A 15,904-nucleotide genomic window follows, 5' to 3' on the forward strand; every position below is an offset into this window, starting at 1 on the left:
AGGTCTGACCAGAGCAGAATACAGTGGCACTATTACTTCCCTTGATCTAGATGCTATACTTCTATTGATGCAGCCCAGAATTGTATTGGCTTTTTTAGCTGCTACGTCACACTGTTGGCTCAAAGTGTATATTTTTTTAATGTATGCAAGGTTTGGTGGATTCTTAATTACTGTCCTGCCTACTGACTTTGTTAATGGCATTTTGTTATTTGAGCAGCTCCACAAAAACCCCCAAAAGGCAGTACCTGGGGTTCCATTTTTTAAAACCCTGTTTTTCTGTACAGGTTGTGCGGCTGTTGAAAACCTCTCCAGAGAAGCCTATCACATTAGCTATAGGAGATGGAGCTAACGATGTGAGCATGATACAGGAAGCTCATGTTGGGATAGGTAAGAGCCTTCTCATTGTGCAGTTCTATCTAGGTTTTTTGTTTTGGAGTCTTCAGAGTCTCCTTGCATTCAATAAGTGGAGTTATGATACGTATCTGCTTTGTGCACGAAAGACCTGGGGGATAAACAAGAGGCTCTGTCTGCACACGGATGACATATAAAAATGTATTTATAGCTCCCTTTTAGCCAAGGTTTTCTTCTAAAGAGGCTTACAATTTTTAAAGCAAAGGTATGATATAGTTTAGAGCAGCCTTCCTCAGCCTGGTGCCTGGCTTGTGCTGATGGGAGTTGTAACGCAAAACATCCAGAGGGCACCTGGCTTGTGCTGATGGGAGTTGTAGCGCAAAACATCCAGAGGGCACCCAGTTGAGGAAGGCTGATTTTGGGTGATATGCTTTGGGGGGGGGGAGGCAGTGTCTTCTGACCCCTGGGAATATATGACCCAGTCCAGGTTCTCCCAGGGGGAAGTGACGGTAGGGGCTAGCAGATGGTGAAAATGCCAGTCTGCAGAAGCAACCCTTCCATTGACCTTCAAATTCCTGGCACCAAAAAGAAAATAGGGGAAATACCTATGTAAAGAAGGGGGGGGGGGGGAGAACATACGTGGGACTTCAGTTTGTGTGTCCTTACTTTGTAGACGCTTGGCTTGCTTTCCACTCCATTGATTTAACCTTTGTATTGTGCTCAAAGCAGCTCACAATAATGGCAATGACACTGAAAATTAGCAAACATCACAATCAGTATAATAGTATCAAAAATGCAGTAGCATACAAAAAAAACCCCCATTGATGAATTAATACAATTCAATACACACTTGCAACAATTCACAATGCCAGAAGGAGGTGCTGAGCACCAGCCCTTTTCTGTAGCACTACAGCATCTGTAAGACAGTGCATAGAGTTGGGCAGAATCTGTTCTAGAAGACCATTTACACAGAGAAAATACTACACCAGTATTTTCTTGCAAAAATTAGAAGCCTTCATTTTTATTCACCTACTTGCTCTCACACAGTGATGCTAATTACATGTGGCCTTTTTATTTCTAATCCAAACCAACAGGCAAGTGGTTTTTTAGAAACTTGTGCTACATAAATTGAGTTCATTCTTGCAGTAAGGAACTGAGCATTAATGGGCTTGTTGTTATTAAAAGCCCCAGACTAGATAACAACAACAGCAACAGCAACAACACAGCCTTACACGTGCAATACCTCTCTTTTAGTCATTTTTTCCAGTTGCTTGTGTTAGTTTTACTGTGTTTCAGGCCACTGCCTTTGATTTTTGCATGCCTCGGGGGCAGGTGATAAAGGCACCTTAATTTTTCTTTTCTTCTCCATATATTACAGGTATTATGGGTAAAGAAGGAAGACAAGCTGTAAGAAACAGTGACTATGCAATTGCAAGATTTAAATTTCTTTCCAAATTACTTTTGGTCCACGGCCACCTTTATTATATTAGAATAGCAACCCTTGTACAGTACTTTTTTTACAAGGTAAGTTCCTGCAGATCATGACTGCTTCTTTCCGTTGCTAGAAACATTTTGTTCTGATGGTACTTCCTTAAGGTTAACTGCACCAGGTGGAAGAACATTCAGAAACACCTAAACAGGACCTCTGTTAACCAAACACATAACTTCAGAAGTTATCCACTGCTGGTCTTTTAAGGACTCTGAATTGCCACACACATCATTCAAAGCTACAATATGGAATTGTCTTCAGCATGGTACTTCGCATTCTTAACATTTATTGGCAGAGCTGAGATACCTTTAACCGACTCAGTCTGGAACTTTATGTTAGAGAAGGAAATTTTCCTGTTTCTTCTTCTTCTTTTGCTCCATCGTGCATTGTTCAAGAACGCCCTCTGGTCTTCCAGATAAGCCTTTTGGGGTTTGCAGATGGGATAAGAGTATGGTAACTTCCCTTCCCTTAACTTGGGATTCAAGCTGAAAATGGTTGTCATTTAAACGGCATGGTTTGCAAACCAGGTAGTTTCAGTACAGTAGTATCTTGTCATGGGTCGGGGGTTACATTCCAGGGATAGCACATCTACCACAAAAAATGTGTATATACTTGAACCACCCCCATATGGTGAACCTTACCTTCCAAGCAAGGCAAAGAGCTTTCCAGCTTGCCAGCTTGCTTTCCAGGCTCTGGGATGCTCTCACAAGATCTCGCAGGGCCATCCGAGTTCCTGTGAAATCTCACAAGAGCATCCCGGAGCCCAGGAAGTGTAAGTATGAGAGCTTAACATCTCTTTCCACGCCGGGAAAACCCAGTGCAAAAGTAGCTTTTTAGCTCTCTGCCTTATGTGCAATTAATTTTTAGGATTTGAGCTGGCCAGCTTTCAACCACACAAGGTTGAAATTGTGCAAGTTCATCGTACACAAGATGTGATCATACTTTACCTAGTTTTATAAGGTAACTGTGGCCTCCATGTGATGGACACATAATGAAAAACCATGGTCAATAGACAAGGAAGGAGGGATCCCTCCGGGGGGGGGCGGGGCGCAGGGTCCACATGCTCTCCATTTGTAAACCATAATTGTCAGAGCTGTTAAGTCTTCACTCTAGTGTAGACTTAGGACCTGAGATTCTTTATTTGGTAATGGAAACGATGGTATCTGAGATACAGGAGAGCATTTTAATATTACCCACATTAGAACTTTCCTTTTTAGTCCAACCAGTGTGTCCTAGCTAGCTGTATCTTATTACCCTGATCCTGAATTCGATAGTGTCCAGGATTAAAAATCTGTGTAAGGTTGGGATTTGCTCTATTCCTCCTAGGATTCCTAATTAAACATTATGGCTAGTGGCCTATATAAACTTAGACCCGTTTCAATATCCGTGATATGCTGTACTTGCTTGATGTCGCTTAACTGGTTCTCCTTCACTTTTTGTTTTCCAGAATGTGTGCTTTATTACACCACAGTTTTTATATCAATTCTTTTGCTTGTTTTCACAACAAGTAAGTATTCATTTGAATATTTCTTCCAGTTCCTCACCCCACCCCAATGCATTTATGGGTGGATATAGAGAAGTGAGAGAAAGAAAAATGGAATATTTTATATTATACGATAGCTAAAACAGAATGACTGTTCCTACAGCCAAATAACCCTTAAGTATCATCTTGGTCCCTGACAGGGTGAGCTCTTGTTGCTCGGTCCCAGCTCCTGCCAACCTAGCAGTTCGAAAGCACGTCAAAGTGCAAGTAGATAAATAGATACCGCTCTGGTGGGAAGGTAAATGGCGTTTCTGTGTGCTGCTCTGGTTTTGCCAGAAGTGGCTTAGTCATGCTGGCCGCATGACCCGGAAAAACTGTCTGCAGACAAACACTGGCTCCCTCAGCCAGTAAAGCGAGATGAGCACCGCAACCCCAGAATCGTTCACGAGTGGACTTAACTGTCGGGGTCCTTTACCTTTAACATCTTGGTATCACGTCTCTTCTCTATCCCCCCTACCTTTTTTTTTTGTCTATCTACCTTTAAAATTATCATTTGTAAAGTCATAGAAATATACAAGAACGCTTCTGTGTCTTTGGGGAAGATTTTTATTCTCAATGTGAAAATAGCCTCAAGGGTCATTAAAGACTTTGCCCTACAGAATTTGAGATGCACAAAGTGAAGTGATACCCATCTTTGTACCAGTTGGTTGGGTGCCAATCTTTTTCCTTTCCCTGAGGTGTTAGGGTCTACAAGAAACTTCAAAAGAGGTAGACTTGTGCTAGGAAGCTGAAAACACATTTAGAGCATGATGAACTCGTAACATTCACTAGTTCTTGTGGTTTGAAGCATCACTGTAAGTAAGCTGCAGTGAGGGAATGGGGGCATATTGGTTTTGTGGTGTATCTTTGACGTTATAGAACTGGATGCCTTTTGGTTTTATAGAAATAAAACCTGGCTTTTGAATTGCTTGCAACTAAGCACTTTTGACTCGTAAGTCCTGTCTTCTGTTTCTGCATTTCAGAACCACTAATTCCCCTCCTTTCCTGCTTTTCAGACTCTGTACGACAGTGTGTACCTGACTTTATACAACATTTGTTTCACCTCCCTGCCAGTCCTCATGTACAGTCTTTTTGAACAGCACGTGCATCCCCATGTATTGCACAGCAAGCCAACGCTGTATCGGTAAGCATGCTCTCCTGGGGGGGAGGGGGCTGTGCTTAATAAATGAGTACAGTGGTGCCCCGCAAGACGAATGCCTCGCAAGACGGAAAACTCGCTAGACGAAAGAGTTTTCCGTTTTGGAGGTGCTTCGCAAAATGAATTTCCTATGGGCTTGCTTTGCAAGACGAAAATGTCTTGCGAGTTCCTGCGGGTTTTTTTTCCTTCCCCCCCCCCTTTTTCTAAGCCGCTTATCCGCTAAGCCGATAAGCCGCTAAAAGCCGCTAAGCTGCTAATAGCGCTAATCCGCTAAACCGTCAATGGGCTTGCTTCGCAAGACGAAAAAACCGCTAGACGAAGAGAATCGCGGAACGGATTCTTTTCGTCTTGCGAGGCACCACTGTAATGGGGCACTCCCCCCCCCCCCACCTCAAGTGGTAGAAAAACAGCGGCACCAGAAGCTGTTAAAAGCACCAGCACTAGATGATCCCAGCCTGCTTGTTTCCATGTAACTGGCAGATATTCTTCTTGTGAACACTGAATAAGTGAAAAGTGGATGAGCCATAGTCAGTCATCAAGGCAAATACGGAAGTAGCTGCTCCTGGTTGTGAACTTTGCCCCAGGATGTGAACGGAAATCACGTGCTAGAGGCCCCATTAGCAAAAGTGCGCCTCAGGATAAGAATGGTTTCAGCTTAAGAACGGACCTCCTGAACAAATTGTTTGTAACCAGAGGTACCACTGTATATAGTTTGCACATGGAAGATTCCTTGCTCAGTCTAGCCATATCCTGTTTATGACAGCAGGACTGGGCTGAGACTGTTGCAAAGAAAGGGAGGCAACACTAGGCTAAATGAGTCCAAGGGTCAGGCTGTAACTCTGAGACTAGGGAGCCCCTGGCCCTCCAGATGTTGCTGGACTGCAACTCCCATCCTCCTCAGCATGGTCCCAAACGCGAGAGATGATGGGAGTTGCAGTTTCAGCAACATCCGGAAGAGCCACAGGTTCCCCATCCCCTGCTATAAGGCAACCACTGTATTCTGCTCTGGTCAGACCTCACCTGGAGTACTGTGTCCAGTTCTGGGCACCACAGTTCAAGAAGGACACTGACAAACTGGAACGTGTCCAGAGGAGGGCAACCAAAATGGTCAAAGGCCTGGAAATGATGCCTTATGAGGAACGGCTAAGGGAGCTGGGCATGTTTAGCCTGGAGAAGAGGAGGTTAAGGGGTGATATGATAGCCATGTTCAAATATATAAAAGAATGTCACATAGAGGAGGGAGAAAGATTGTTTTCTGCTGCTCCAGAGAAGCGGACACGGAGCAATGGTTCCAAGCTACAAGAAAGAAGATTCCACCTAAACATTAGGAAGAACTTCCTGACAGTAAGAGCTGTTTGACAGTGGAATTTGCTGCCAAGGAGTGTGGTGGAGTCTCCTTCTTTGGAGGTCTTTAAGCAGAGGCTTGACAACCATATGTCAGGAGTGCTCTGATTGTGTTTCTTACTTGGCAGGGGGTTAGACTCGATGGCCCTTGTGGTCTCTTCCAACTCTATGATTCTATGATTCTAACCACATGTTCACGAGGTCAGTTTTTAATAACGTTCAGGAACGTTTGTGTCGGTGCAGGGAACACCAAAAAGCTGTCCTTTCCTTTCCGTTCTCTGATAGTATGATAGAACATCTTCTCATCTGTTTGACAGAATGACACTCAGAATATGCAAAATAGTTTTCTTTGCTTGGAAAACTATTGAACCTGCCATGGTACTTTTCATTCTTCAAATCGGGTACGGAGTAAAACTTCAAAATCAAATGTCAGGATGGATAGCTGGCTGCCTTCATTTGTTGAGGGAGGTCAGTCACAGATGTTTCCATTCCGCTCTGAAAACTAAGGAGATGCCACCCTTAACATTTGAATCCTAGGTTTTGTTAATTTAAGAATTTTGTTAAAGAATGCCACAAGATTTTTTTATTTTTTTTGAGAGAGACTGGGCTGAACCACATCACCACAGAGCTGCAAAAGCTAAGAACCTGTGAAGCCCTCTGGTTTCAAAGCTTGAAATGTACTGCTTGATCTGTTAAAAGGTCAGTTTATCTGTTTAAGTCCTGGCTCCCATAAATTCATCAATCAAGCCAATTGTATTTTGACAAATGGGGGAAACTGGCTCATTGGGGAATGTTCCTGGAAGCCGCAAGGTCAGTACATCATTTAATTTTGCAGCGACACTATCAGATGTTTATCCTATTGCATCTCAGGTGGCTAGAGAACGTTTTTATGGTTTTAGCAGAAGAGGTGCTTTCTGATGCAGTGGTGATTGTATCTCAAGTGCATACAGAATTAAAATGGGCTTTCTGTTAATTGGAAAGTAGCAGTAAAGGCCTTGTATCCTTTTCCCTTTACAGAGACATCAGTAAAAATGCCCACTTGGGCTTTAAGCCTTTCCTTTACTGGACCTTCCTGGGATTCGTTCATGCTTTTGTTTTCTTCTTTGGCTCATATATTCTGATGGGAGAAGACACTTCATTGCTGGGAAATGGCCAGGTAAGGTAGAATGCACACTTACGATAGAGAAATCACAATCACCCGTTTCTGGGAAGTTTATGTTACATTGACTACAAAATCACTTGTTAGGCATATTTAAACCATGGGTGTCTTAAACTATTTAAATAAGATTTTCTGTAGGCTTTGACCTCTCATGCAGCCGGGGCTAAATCAACCATTGTTGGAAGTGTGCAAAAGCATATGGTGGTCTTCTAAACAAGAATAATGTGAGGGTACCTCCACGTGGATAACACAGAGATCTTGTTCTTGGGCTGCCCAGATCATAGCAGAGCATAATGGGCTTTGTGTTTATCATGTGGCGGTTAGTCCAGTCTCTTAATTCCAGTGGTTTGGAAATGTTAAAAATGCTGTTGGCTTGCCCAACTTGAGGATCACCATGTCAATGCACTCAGTGCCTTGATATGGAGGCGAATAACTCAAAATACTTTTACAGAGCACTAAACTGTGTTAATTGGGCTGACATATATTCTCTCTAATCCTTACGGGGTGATTGCATTACTCTTTCCTGTATTGCAAATTGGATGTAGGCAGGTTGAGAGGTTAGGAATTACATTAAGGCTACCTGGAAAGTTTATGAGGGAAGTGCCATCGGAACAAGGACTTACGGGTTTATAACTTAGTCACAACATTTACCGTATTTTTTGTCCCATAGGACGCTCCGTCCCATAGGACGCACCTAGTTTTTTGGGGGGGAAATAAAGGAAAATTTTTTTTCCTTTATTTCCCCCCCCCAAAAAAAACCAGGTCGGGGAAACCGAATCAGGTCGAGGAACAGCGGGATGGCGGCGCTGCGCCTCCTTGCTGTCCCCCGAGCTTGTGGGGCTGGCCGATGTCTGTCCCACGGGTGGGACGCTCTGCGTCAGGGCGCTCCTCGTGCCGGGCGGCAGGCTACTATCCGCAGCGTAGGGAGCCCTGTGCGGATGTGTTCCCGAAGCGCCAGGCGCTCTGCCTTCAGGCCCCCGACGCTCCGGGAAGCAGGCTGCTATCCGCAGCGTAGATAGCCCTGCGGGACCTCCTGCAGGGCTGCCTAGGCTGTGGATGTGTTCCTGGAGCCTGGAGAGTGAGAGGGGTCGGTGCGCACCGACCCCTCTCGCTCTCCAAGCTTCAGCGAAAGCCTGCATTCACCCCATAGGATGCACCCAGATTTCCCCTTCATTTTTGGAGGGGAAAAAGTGCGTCCTGTAGGGCAAAAAATATGTTATTCCATTTAGATGTGAAGGAGGATTGTGTCTGCTTTCCTCCTTGTCTGTGCATGCATAGGATCAGGGAGTGGCAATTAGTGGTGGCGTCCCACAACAGAATTCAGAAACTTGGTTCTGTGCTATCCATGCCACTGCAGCAAAATTCACCTATTGCTGGCAGTTGCCAGCAACCTTGGTACCATAGCTGAACTAATTCAGTAGTCAGTTTGAACCTCCAGGCACTCCTTTTTCGGTTGCTTCCTAGGCCGTTCCTAGCCTGTCCACATTGAAAGTGAGACTGAGGGTTTTGATGGTCCACGTCTGCCACAATAAAAATCACTCCAGGCTACAGCTTGGCTTCACCCTGTCAAGCGATAAGGAGGAGTTTGGCCATGCATCAGCTGTGACTAAATGCTTATTTGCTAGGGGTCATAGTTGCACTGCAGGCAGAGTTTCTTTTCCCTCCCCATGAGATCCTTTTAACCAACCTGAAATCTGCGGTAGAATGGGACACAGTGGTTTCAACCACGAATTTTGGCACGGTTGAAGCTAAGAGAGAATGTTTTTCTGTGAATGTCTCTGCCTCTCTCTTGCTCTCTCTCCTATCTATCTCCTCTGTCTCTCTTTCTAATTCATAGCCTTACTCTGTCATACTGTACTTCAATTTGATCTTTTAGTTTTCTTTCCCCCCCTTTTTTCACGCTGTGCATGTCATCAGATATTGAAATCTAACAGGCAAATGGTAAGAGTCTGTGTTGTAGGAAGAGCAATACAAAAACCAGCAGATACAGTGTCTTTGTATCTGTGGTGAAGAATGCAGCATGTATCCTCCGTGAATACATTCAAAAATATATGGTGGCAAGAGATTGTCTGTCTGTGTCTCACTTCAGGTGACAGTGGCACTGTGTGATGGATAGACACTTTATGTGTTAAGTGTAATTTTACTCTAGAAGTACTTCTATATTATAATCCTGGAATAGATGAAGAAACCCTTGTACTAAACCCAGTATTAAAGAGACTGTCTGTGTAAACAGACTGACAGTGTATTTCTTACAATGCTGAGCACAGAGCAGATGAGCATAACTGCTGCGCAAGTGTGGGCTGCTTCCCTTCATCCCCCCCCCCTCCAAAAAAATTGTTGCTGATTTCGGATGTTTACCGTCATCTATCACTCCTCCGTGGAATAGTATCACCATAGCCGCAAGCTGTTGGTCAGAAGTGCCTCCTGTTTGCTTGCTAGGGGGAGTCTTTGTGGACAAGTCAGCCATTAAGTGGTTTTTGGGTGGGGGCAGGACACATGCCGCACTTTAAGTGAGCCCAGCAGTGCTCCTGGTTTTCAGTTTTTGGTAGCTCTCAAGAGGGTTTGCTGTACAGTTTTTAGGGAGAAATTGGAAGGGCAAGCCAAGAAATGGGATGTGGGATAAATTTCCTCTTTAGAAGACTATAGGTAAAGGTAAAGGTACCCCTGCCCGTACGGGCCAGTCTTGACAGACTCTGGGGTTGTGCGCCCATCTCACTTAAGAGGCCAGGGGCCAGCGCTGTCCGGAGACACTTCCGGGTCACATGGCCAGCGTGACATCGCTGCTCTGGCGAGCCAGAGCCGCACACGGAAACGCCGTTTACCTTCCCGCTGGTAAGCGGTCCCTATTTATCTACTTGCACCCGGAGGTGCTTTCGAACTACCGAGCAGTGGGAGCGCACCCCGCCGCAGGGATTCGAACCGCCGACCTTTCGATCGGCAAGTCCTAGGCGCTGAGGCTTTAACCCACAGCGCCACCTGCGTCCCTCCTAGAAGACTATGGTGTCTTCATATTGAGCGTCTCAACAAATAGGCCTCATAGTTGCCGTGTGTTCCTTTCTTTAAAGCGGCTATTGTGTTGGGGCTGAAGATGCCCAGCCAGCAACTTCCATGTGCTTGGTTTCCTCCAGTGTGTGGCTAAGGGGTGAAGTGAAGATCCCTTGCTTCTCTGTAGGTTTCCATTGAATACAATTTAGTAGAATATTCTTTCCTTCCTTGTACATTTCTGGCTAGAGTCTTTCATTGTCTCCATTCTGGTAATCCTCGGAATGACCTGTGAGATGAAATGCGTCTTCTCACACCTTCATCTAATCTACACAGCAATATTTTAAGACTTCATGGTCATTAAGGGTAGCAGTTAAAAATATGTGGTCAGATTTTATAGCAGAGTCCAGGGAGTATATCCCAAATTCTGACGTAAACCTCAACAAAGCTATCTGGTTCAGATTTAAGATGGGAGGAAGTGAATGATTACATACTTGGAGTGATTGCATTTATTGTAGCAGGAATATAAATACCACAACTGATGGACATGTGCCTGAATTCTCTTAGTTCACACTGTTTCTTTCAGAAAAGTCTGCACAGCCTTGCTCTAAATTGTTGTACAGTTGATCCTTGAAATAAGTGCCCACCATTATTTTTGAGTTTTGCAGGCTCTGGTTTGCAAAATCTAAATGTGATGCTGCATTGAAAGGAAAATATCCCAACCCCCCAGTAATTCAAGGCTACTTGCTTTCCCACTGCTGTAGAATTTTTCAGTAGCCGGGTGTTTACGTATAATTGGCTGTCTGGTGGGGAACTGAATGTTGTAACTCATACTCCTCTTCCCTGTTTTGCTTTGCACTTTCCCCTATTGCCTTACTGAATAGTTAGCGTTTTGCATTTCTGTGCTTTCAGTAGAATTAGTTTGACCAGTGTAGTTGCATCACTTGTAGCTGCATTCACGGGGACCGGGGGTGGGGGTGGGGAGTTAAAGTAACTTTCATCTGCTTTAAACACACAGCATCTTGTTCTTTCTCCTTTCACAGATGTTTGGAAACTGGACATTTGGTACTCTGGTTTTCACAGTTATGGTTATAACAGTGACAATGAAGGTATAGTAACACAGTTGTGACTTTGCTATGCAAATTTAATTGTCTTAGATTTCCCTAATGGTTTAGAAGGCGAGGCTTTCACGCTCCTTTTCTAGCTTTTTCTTGAATCTTCAAGAACAACCAGATTTAGATGTAAACTAGGGCTGAACTGAATTAGTCATGTAACTTTTCACCATTTTTCATTTTCACTTTGACAATTTCACCTTTCAGTGAGGCCGAGAAAGTAGGTATCCTGTGTCAAATACATTTTTGGATTTGGGTTGTTTCAAAGGGATCTCCTTGGCTTTGGAGTTCTCAGGCAAACTTTAAAAGAATACACCAGCTGGAAAAATGGTGTAGTTCCCAGTGAACCCTAAGAGGAAGCACTGGAAGTCTTCTTTAAAGGGAACTTGTTCTGCCACCAGCCTAAGCCAAAAGGTGTCAACTTGGGAAAGAACCCCAGCGTTGCTTTTTTCCAAGAACTGCGCAGCCTTATGGTGAACCCCCATTAAAGAGTGGGGACCACTTTTATACTAATTAAATGTATTTTCTGTTTGGTGATTTTTTGCCAACTTTGTTGTGTTCTTTTGCTTTAGATGGCTTTAGAGACTCATTTCTGGACCTGGATAAACCATTTTGTTACCTGGGGTTCCATTGTCTTTTACTTTGTATTCTCCTTGTTCTATGGGGGAATTATCTGGTAAGTGTGTTTGTTTGCATGCCAGCAGAAGAGTCAGTACAGTGGTGCCCCGCAAGACGAACGCCTCGCAAGACTGAAAACCCGCTAGATGAAAGGGTTTTCCGTTTTGGAGGCGCTTCGCAAAACGAATTTCCCTATGGGCTTGCTTCGCAAGATGAAAATGTCTTGCGAGTTCCTGCGGTTTCCCCCCCCCCCTTTTCCTAAGCCGCTAAGCCGCTTATCAGCTGATCCGCTGATAAGCCGCTTAACAGCTGATCGCTAAAAGCTGCTAAACCGCTAATAGCACTAATCCGCTAAGCTGTCAATGGGCTTGCTTCGCAAGACGAAAAAACCACTATACGAAGAGCCTCACGGAACGGATTAATTTCGTCTTGCGAGGCACCACTGTATCTTGTAGTCTGTGCAGGGGGTGGGAGGCGAATGTTTGCCATGAATGCAGTGAAGTGGATTGATGGGAATAAGTTAAGCAACAGGTTTTAAAAGGTCAGTGAGCAGAATGCAAGGTCACCGTACATATGCATGTGCCCAAGAAACTTGGATTGCTGTTATTGGCTCTTCCAAGTACTCCCCTGAGCAGGCAAGTCACAGCCCCATGGATTAAAAAAATGGTGGGTAGTATTTCAGTGGTATATCATCTAGATCAGCCTTTCTCAACCTGTGGGTCCCCAGATGTTGTTGGACTACAACTCCCATCACCCCTAGCTAGCAAGGCCAGAGCTCAGGGATGATGGGAGTTGTAGTCCAACAACATCTGGGGACCCACAGGTTGAGAACCACTGATCTAGAAGCTCTAGAACCAAGGAGCATCCCAGGACTTGAGTCAGTGAACACGCATACATCCCAACAGTGTGTTAGGTAGCCATTCCCAAAATCTGGTACCAGAAATTTTAAGCTACCCCTAAAAAATAGTATAAAATGTGAATCTTCCGCTATTGGTGCCTTGCTGGGCAGGTGGGGTGTGGGGTGTGGGATTCTGCATGCTTTTCTGTTTTAGCCAGTGGTAAAAATTGATTTGTTCTTGTTCATTCATCTGTTTTCCTGTAACTTGTTCTTCCTATTCCAGGCCATTTTTGCACACCCAAGACATGTACTTCGTATTTGTCCAGTTGCTCTCCAGTGGCTCTGCTTGGTTTGCCATAATCATCATAGTTGTCACTTGTTTGTTTTTCGATATTGTGAAAAAAGTACTGTACAGACACCTGCAGCCCACAAGTACAGAAAAAGCCCAGGTAACTTGCACCTACATGTGGTTTTTCTAACATTAAAAGAGGAGGCTTTACCCAGGGAGATCCCCTGCAAGTCTGATGAACTTTTCTCTGCATTTGGAACCTTTTCTGCAGTTCTTGGATGAATTACTGTGATGCTGCTGTGTGTAAAATAGAAATTTCCTTCTACATGGAAGATTGTAAATGGCTTTTTTTTCTTTTGTTAAGTCTCTTGACTAGAATGGAAGTGAAAGTGTGGTTATTGCCAGGGATGGAAATTTTCAGTGATAGATATTCTTGCTTAAGGTCTTACGAATTCTTCCAGGTACAGTCTAGCTCACTTTACTTTTAGTCACAAGTGGATCACTGCAACTTCTCACTGATGATGGTTTGATAATCCACATGATTACAGCATCAGGGGAACTACTTTCCCCACAATTCTCAGCTCCTCTTGCATGCACAGCACCTTGGATCATAGTTCCTGTGCCTGGATCTGCCCCCATTATTTCCCCCTTGCCCCTAGGACATTGTCCAGAAAAGGCATGTGTATGTGATTGTAATTCCTCAAGTAACGCTATGACAGAGCTGAGGCAGTTATGGAACTGTTTTGGATGAGGCCAGACCCTGGGAAGCCTGGGCTCTATAATCTGCAATGGATCTGGGGAGATAGGAAAATGTCTAAAATTTGGTTTGTGAACCCAACCCTCTGCATTTGTCAGATCCTACACCAGGTTTCCTCTTGATCCTTGGCAGCCCAAAGTACTCTGTAGCAGCCTCCCGCTGTAGTGCTCCTGTCATTTTGGGGCTGTGTTTCAGTGCTGTCGGTAGCCACTAGTTCCTGGGTCATGTTCCGTGGATTCCGGCATTTAAGTCATAGTGGGAGATCAGCCATTGCTGACATGGTAGCATGTCTTATAAATGTGCATCCTAAGCATTCTGAGTCTCGGTTCAAGCTCAGGGAACTTTTTGGTCAGAGCCATTTAGGCAACAAATGTGCCCTTTCTATATACACACGCACACATGTGTGCTAATATTGCCCGTTAACTATACAGATGCACTATTCCGCATTCAGCGGATGGCAGCTGAATTCACAGTAGATTCTTCCTTTCCCAGACAAGCAGAGCCAAGTATGAGAAGATGATGTAGAGGCAGCGCTTCCTCTGTGTGCTGCCAAACAGTAGAAGGTCCTGTCTTTTAGTGAGTTACATGAGAGAACCCCTTCCCAGTAGCTTCTTCCTCCTTGCGCAGGCAGTTTATCTCCTGCTGTAATACTCCGTGCTGGGCAGTCTCCTTGAGCCCTGCCTGGGCCTCTTACAAAGTATTCCTGCTAGACATGATGCATGGAGAAGCATCATGGTGATTCGTATTAGGGTGAGGCTTGTGAAGGTTGGTCTCCTGCTGGTATTTCCCCATCCCTGGTTTTTGTGTGTGTGATTATTTGATAAGCAGAACAATCCTCTCCTTACATTCAGGATGCCACAAAGTCTCAAACTGCGCCAGTGGCTATTCAGAACCTCCCGTACTTAACAACTCTGTCTTCCACAATACAGCCCATTATAAACAATGCCTTCCTGAAGACTGGCACAGAATAACACTCTGTCCAATCAGAGTGACTTGTTTATTGCTTTGAATTGTAGGTCTGTAAGCCGCAGGAAGCCTCCTCCAGCACTCCCAATATCTGTAATTGATTTCTTATTTGTCTTGGAAGTAGACTCCATATGCAAGTAGTGGGGGGATCATTGGCTTGGATCCTGTAGAGCAGTGTTTCCCAAACGTGGGTCTCCAACTACATATCCCATCACCCCTAACTAGCAAGACCAGTAGTCAGGGACGATGGGAATTGTAGTCCCCAAACAGCTGGAGACCCACATTCGGGAAATACTGCTGTAGGGGCTCCCAGCGTAGGAAATGCAGGGAGACCCCAGTTCACTCTGCAGCTCTCTGCACCATCTTCCATGTTGTTTGTGGGGAAGTTCCCAACCCTCTGGGGCCGCTTTTCATAGGACACGGGGCTACAGGAGGAAAGAAGAATTGGCGAAAATTGCTTTTCTCCAGGTATTCCCTATAAGCAGAACTCAGTTCACAGGAAGCCTGGTTCCAGCCTAGGGTGTGTGAATCATTGTTTTATGCTTTAGGAATTCAGTTCCATTTAGATGTTTATTTTCCTCAGCTTAAACTTGGTAGGCGGTCCATTAACCACCTGTGATGCTGTACAAGGGGCAATTGCTAGGAAAGTCCAGTTCTAGGTATTTCTTAAACATGACTGCCAACATAGCAGCTAATATCTGCATATAATTATCAGTGGTCTTTCAAGACCTTGAATGGTCCTCCAGCAATTTGTGATGTGCAGTTAATAAAATGTGATCTGTATTTTGTGCAATAATGGAATGTCTCATTTGAGCTGCATCTGAAAACACCAGTCATATTTCCTTGTTGTTTGCATACAGCCTATTGAAATCAGTCTCATCCTTCCCAACCATACTGAGTCATGCCTTAAGACATGTTTAAAACAGTTACAAATGTGAGTTTAGTTAAGTGCAAGGGATGCAAAATTCATTCCATGCATTTGGATTGTATCTCTAACTACTTTTTTGCAGGCAACCCTCTAATACAAAATACTTTTTCAGGAGGTAAAAATCAAACATGGTCACTTTAGGGCAGTACTTCTGTTTCTCCTAGCAGTCTTACGCCTGCCATACTTTATGGCCCTACTTAACTCATCATGCAAGTGACTCGTTACATCTCAGTTTAATTGATCTTTATTGTTTTTATTGAACTTTATTGTTAAATTTTCTAACGACCTTTCTACAAAAAGTATCCAAACATTGTGGACAATGGTGGGACTCTCGCAGAGGCAACAATCCTGTATCTGGACTACACCACATTAGACTGGGGTTTACCCCTA

General features: G+C 44.4%; 1 protein-coding gene across 10 annotated transcripts in view; it reads left to right on the plus strand.

Moving 5' to 3' along the window:
- The window catches only part of ATP11B (ATPase phospholipid transporting 11B (putative)), an 85,973-nt gene that overhangs the window by 48,787 nt on the left and 21,282 nt on the right, over positions 1-15,904 (plus strand). For all 10 annotated transcript variants that reach the window (XR_013839362.1, XR_013839363.1, XM_079977673.1 and 7 more), the window contains exons 21-28: positions 285-387; positions 1,730-1,875; positions 3,288-3,347; positions 4,379-4,506; positions 6,883-7,021; positions 11,050-11,115; positions 11,691-11,794; positions 12,858-13,023. Coding sequence is in view for 8 of the 10 variants with exons in the window: in XM_079977673.1 (XP_079833799.1) it covers positions 285-387; positions 1,730-1,875; positions 3,288-3,347; positions 4,379-4,506; positions 6,883-7,021; positions 11,050-11,115; positions 11,691-11,794; positions 12,858-13,023 (912 nt within the window). In the remaining 2 variants the exon portion in view is untranslated. The remainder of the gene's footprint in view (positions 1-284; positions 388-1,729; positions 1,876-3,287; positions 3,348-4,378; positions 4,507-6,882; positions 7,022-11,049; positions 11,116-11,690; positions 11,795-12,857; positions 13,024-15,904) is intronic.

This window comes from Podarcis cretensis (genome assembly GCF_951804945.1).
Source record: "Podarcis cretensis genome assembly, chromosome: 5".
In the NCBI taxonomy this organism is placed as follows: domain Eukaryota; kingdom Metazoa; phylum Chordata; class Lepidosauria; order Squamata; family Lacertidae; genus Podarcis; species Podarcis cretensis.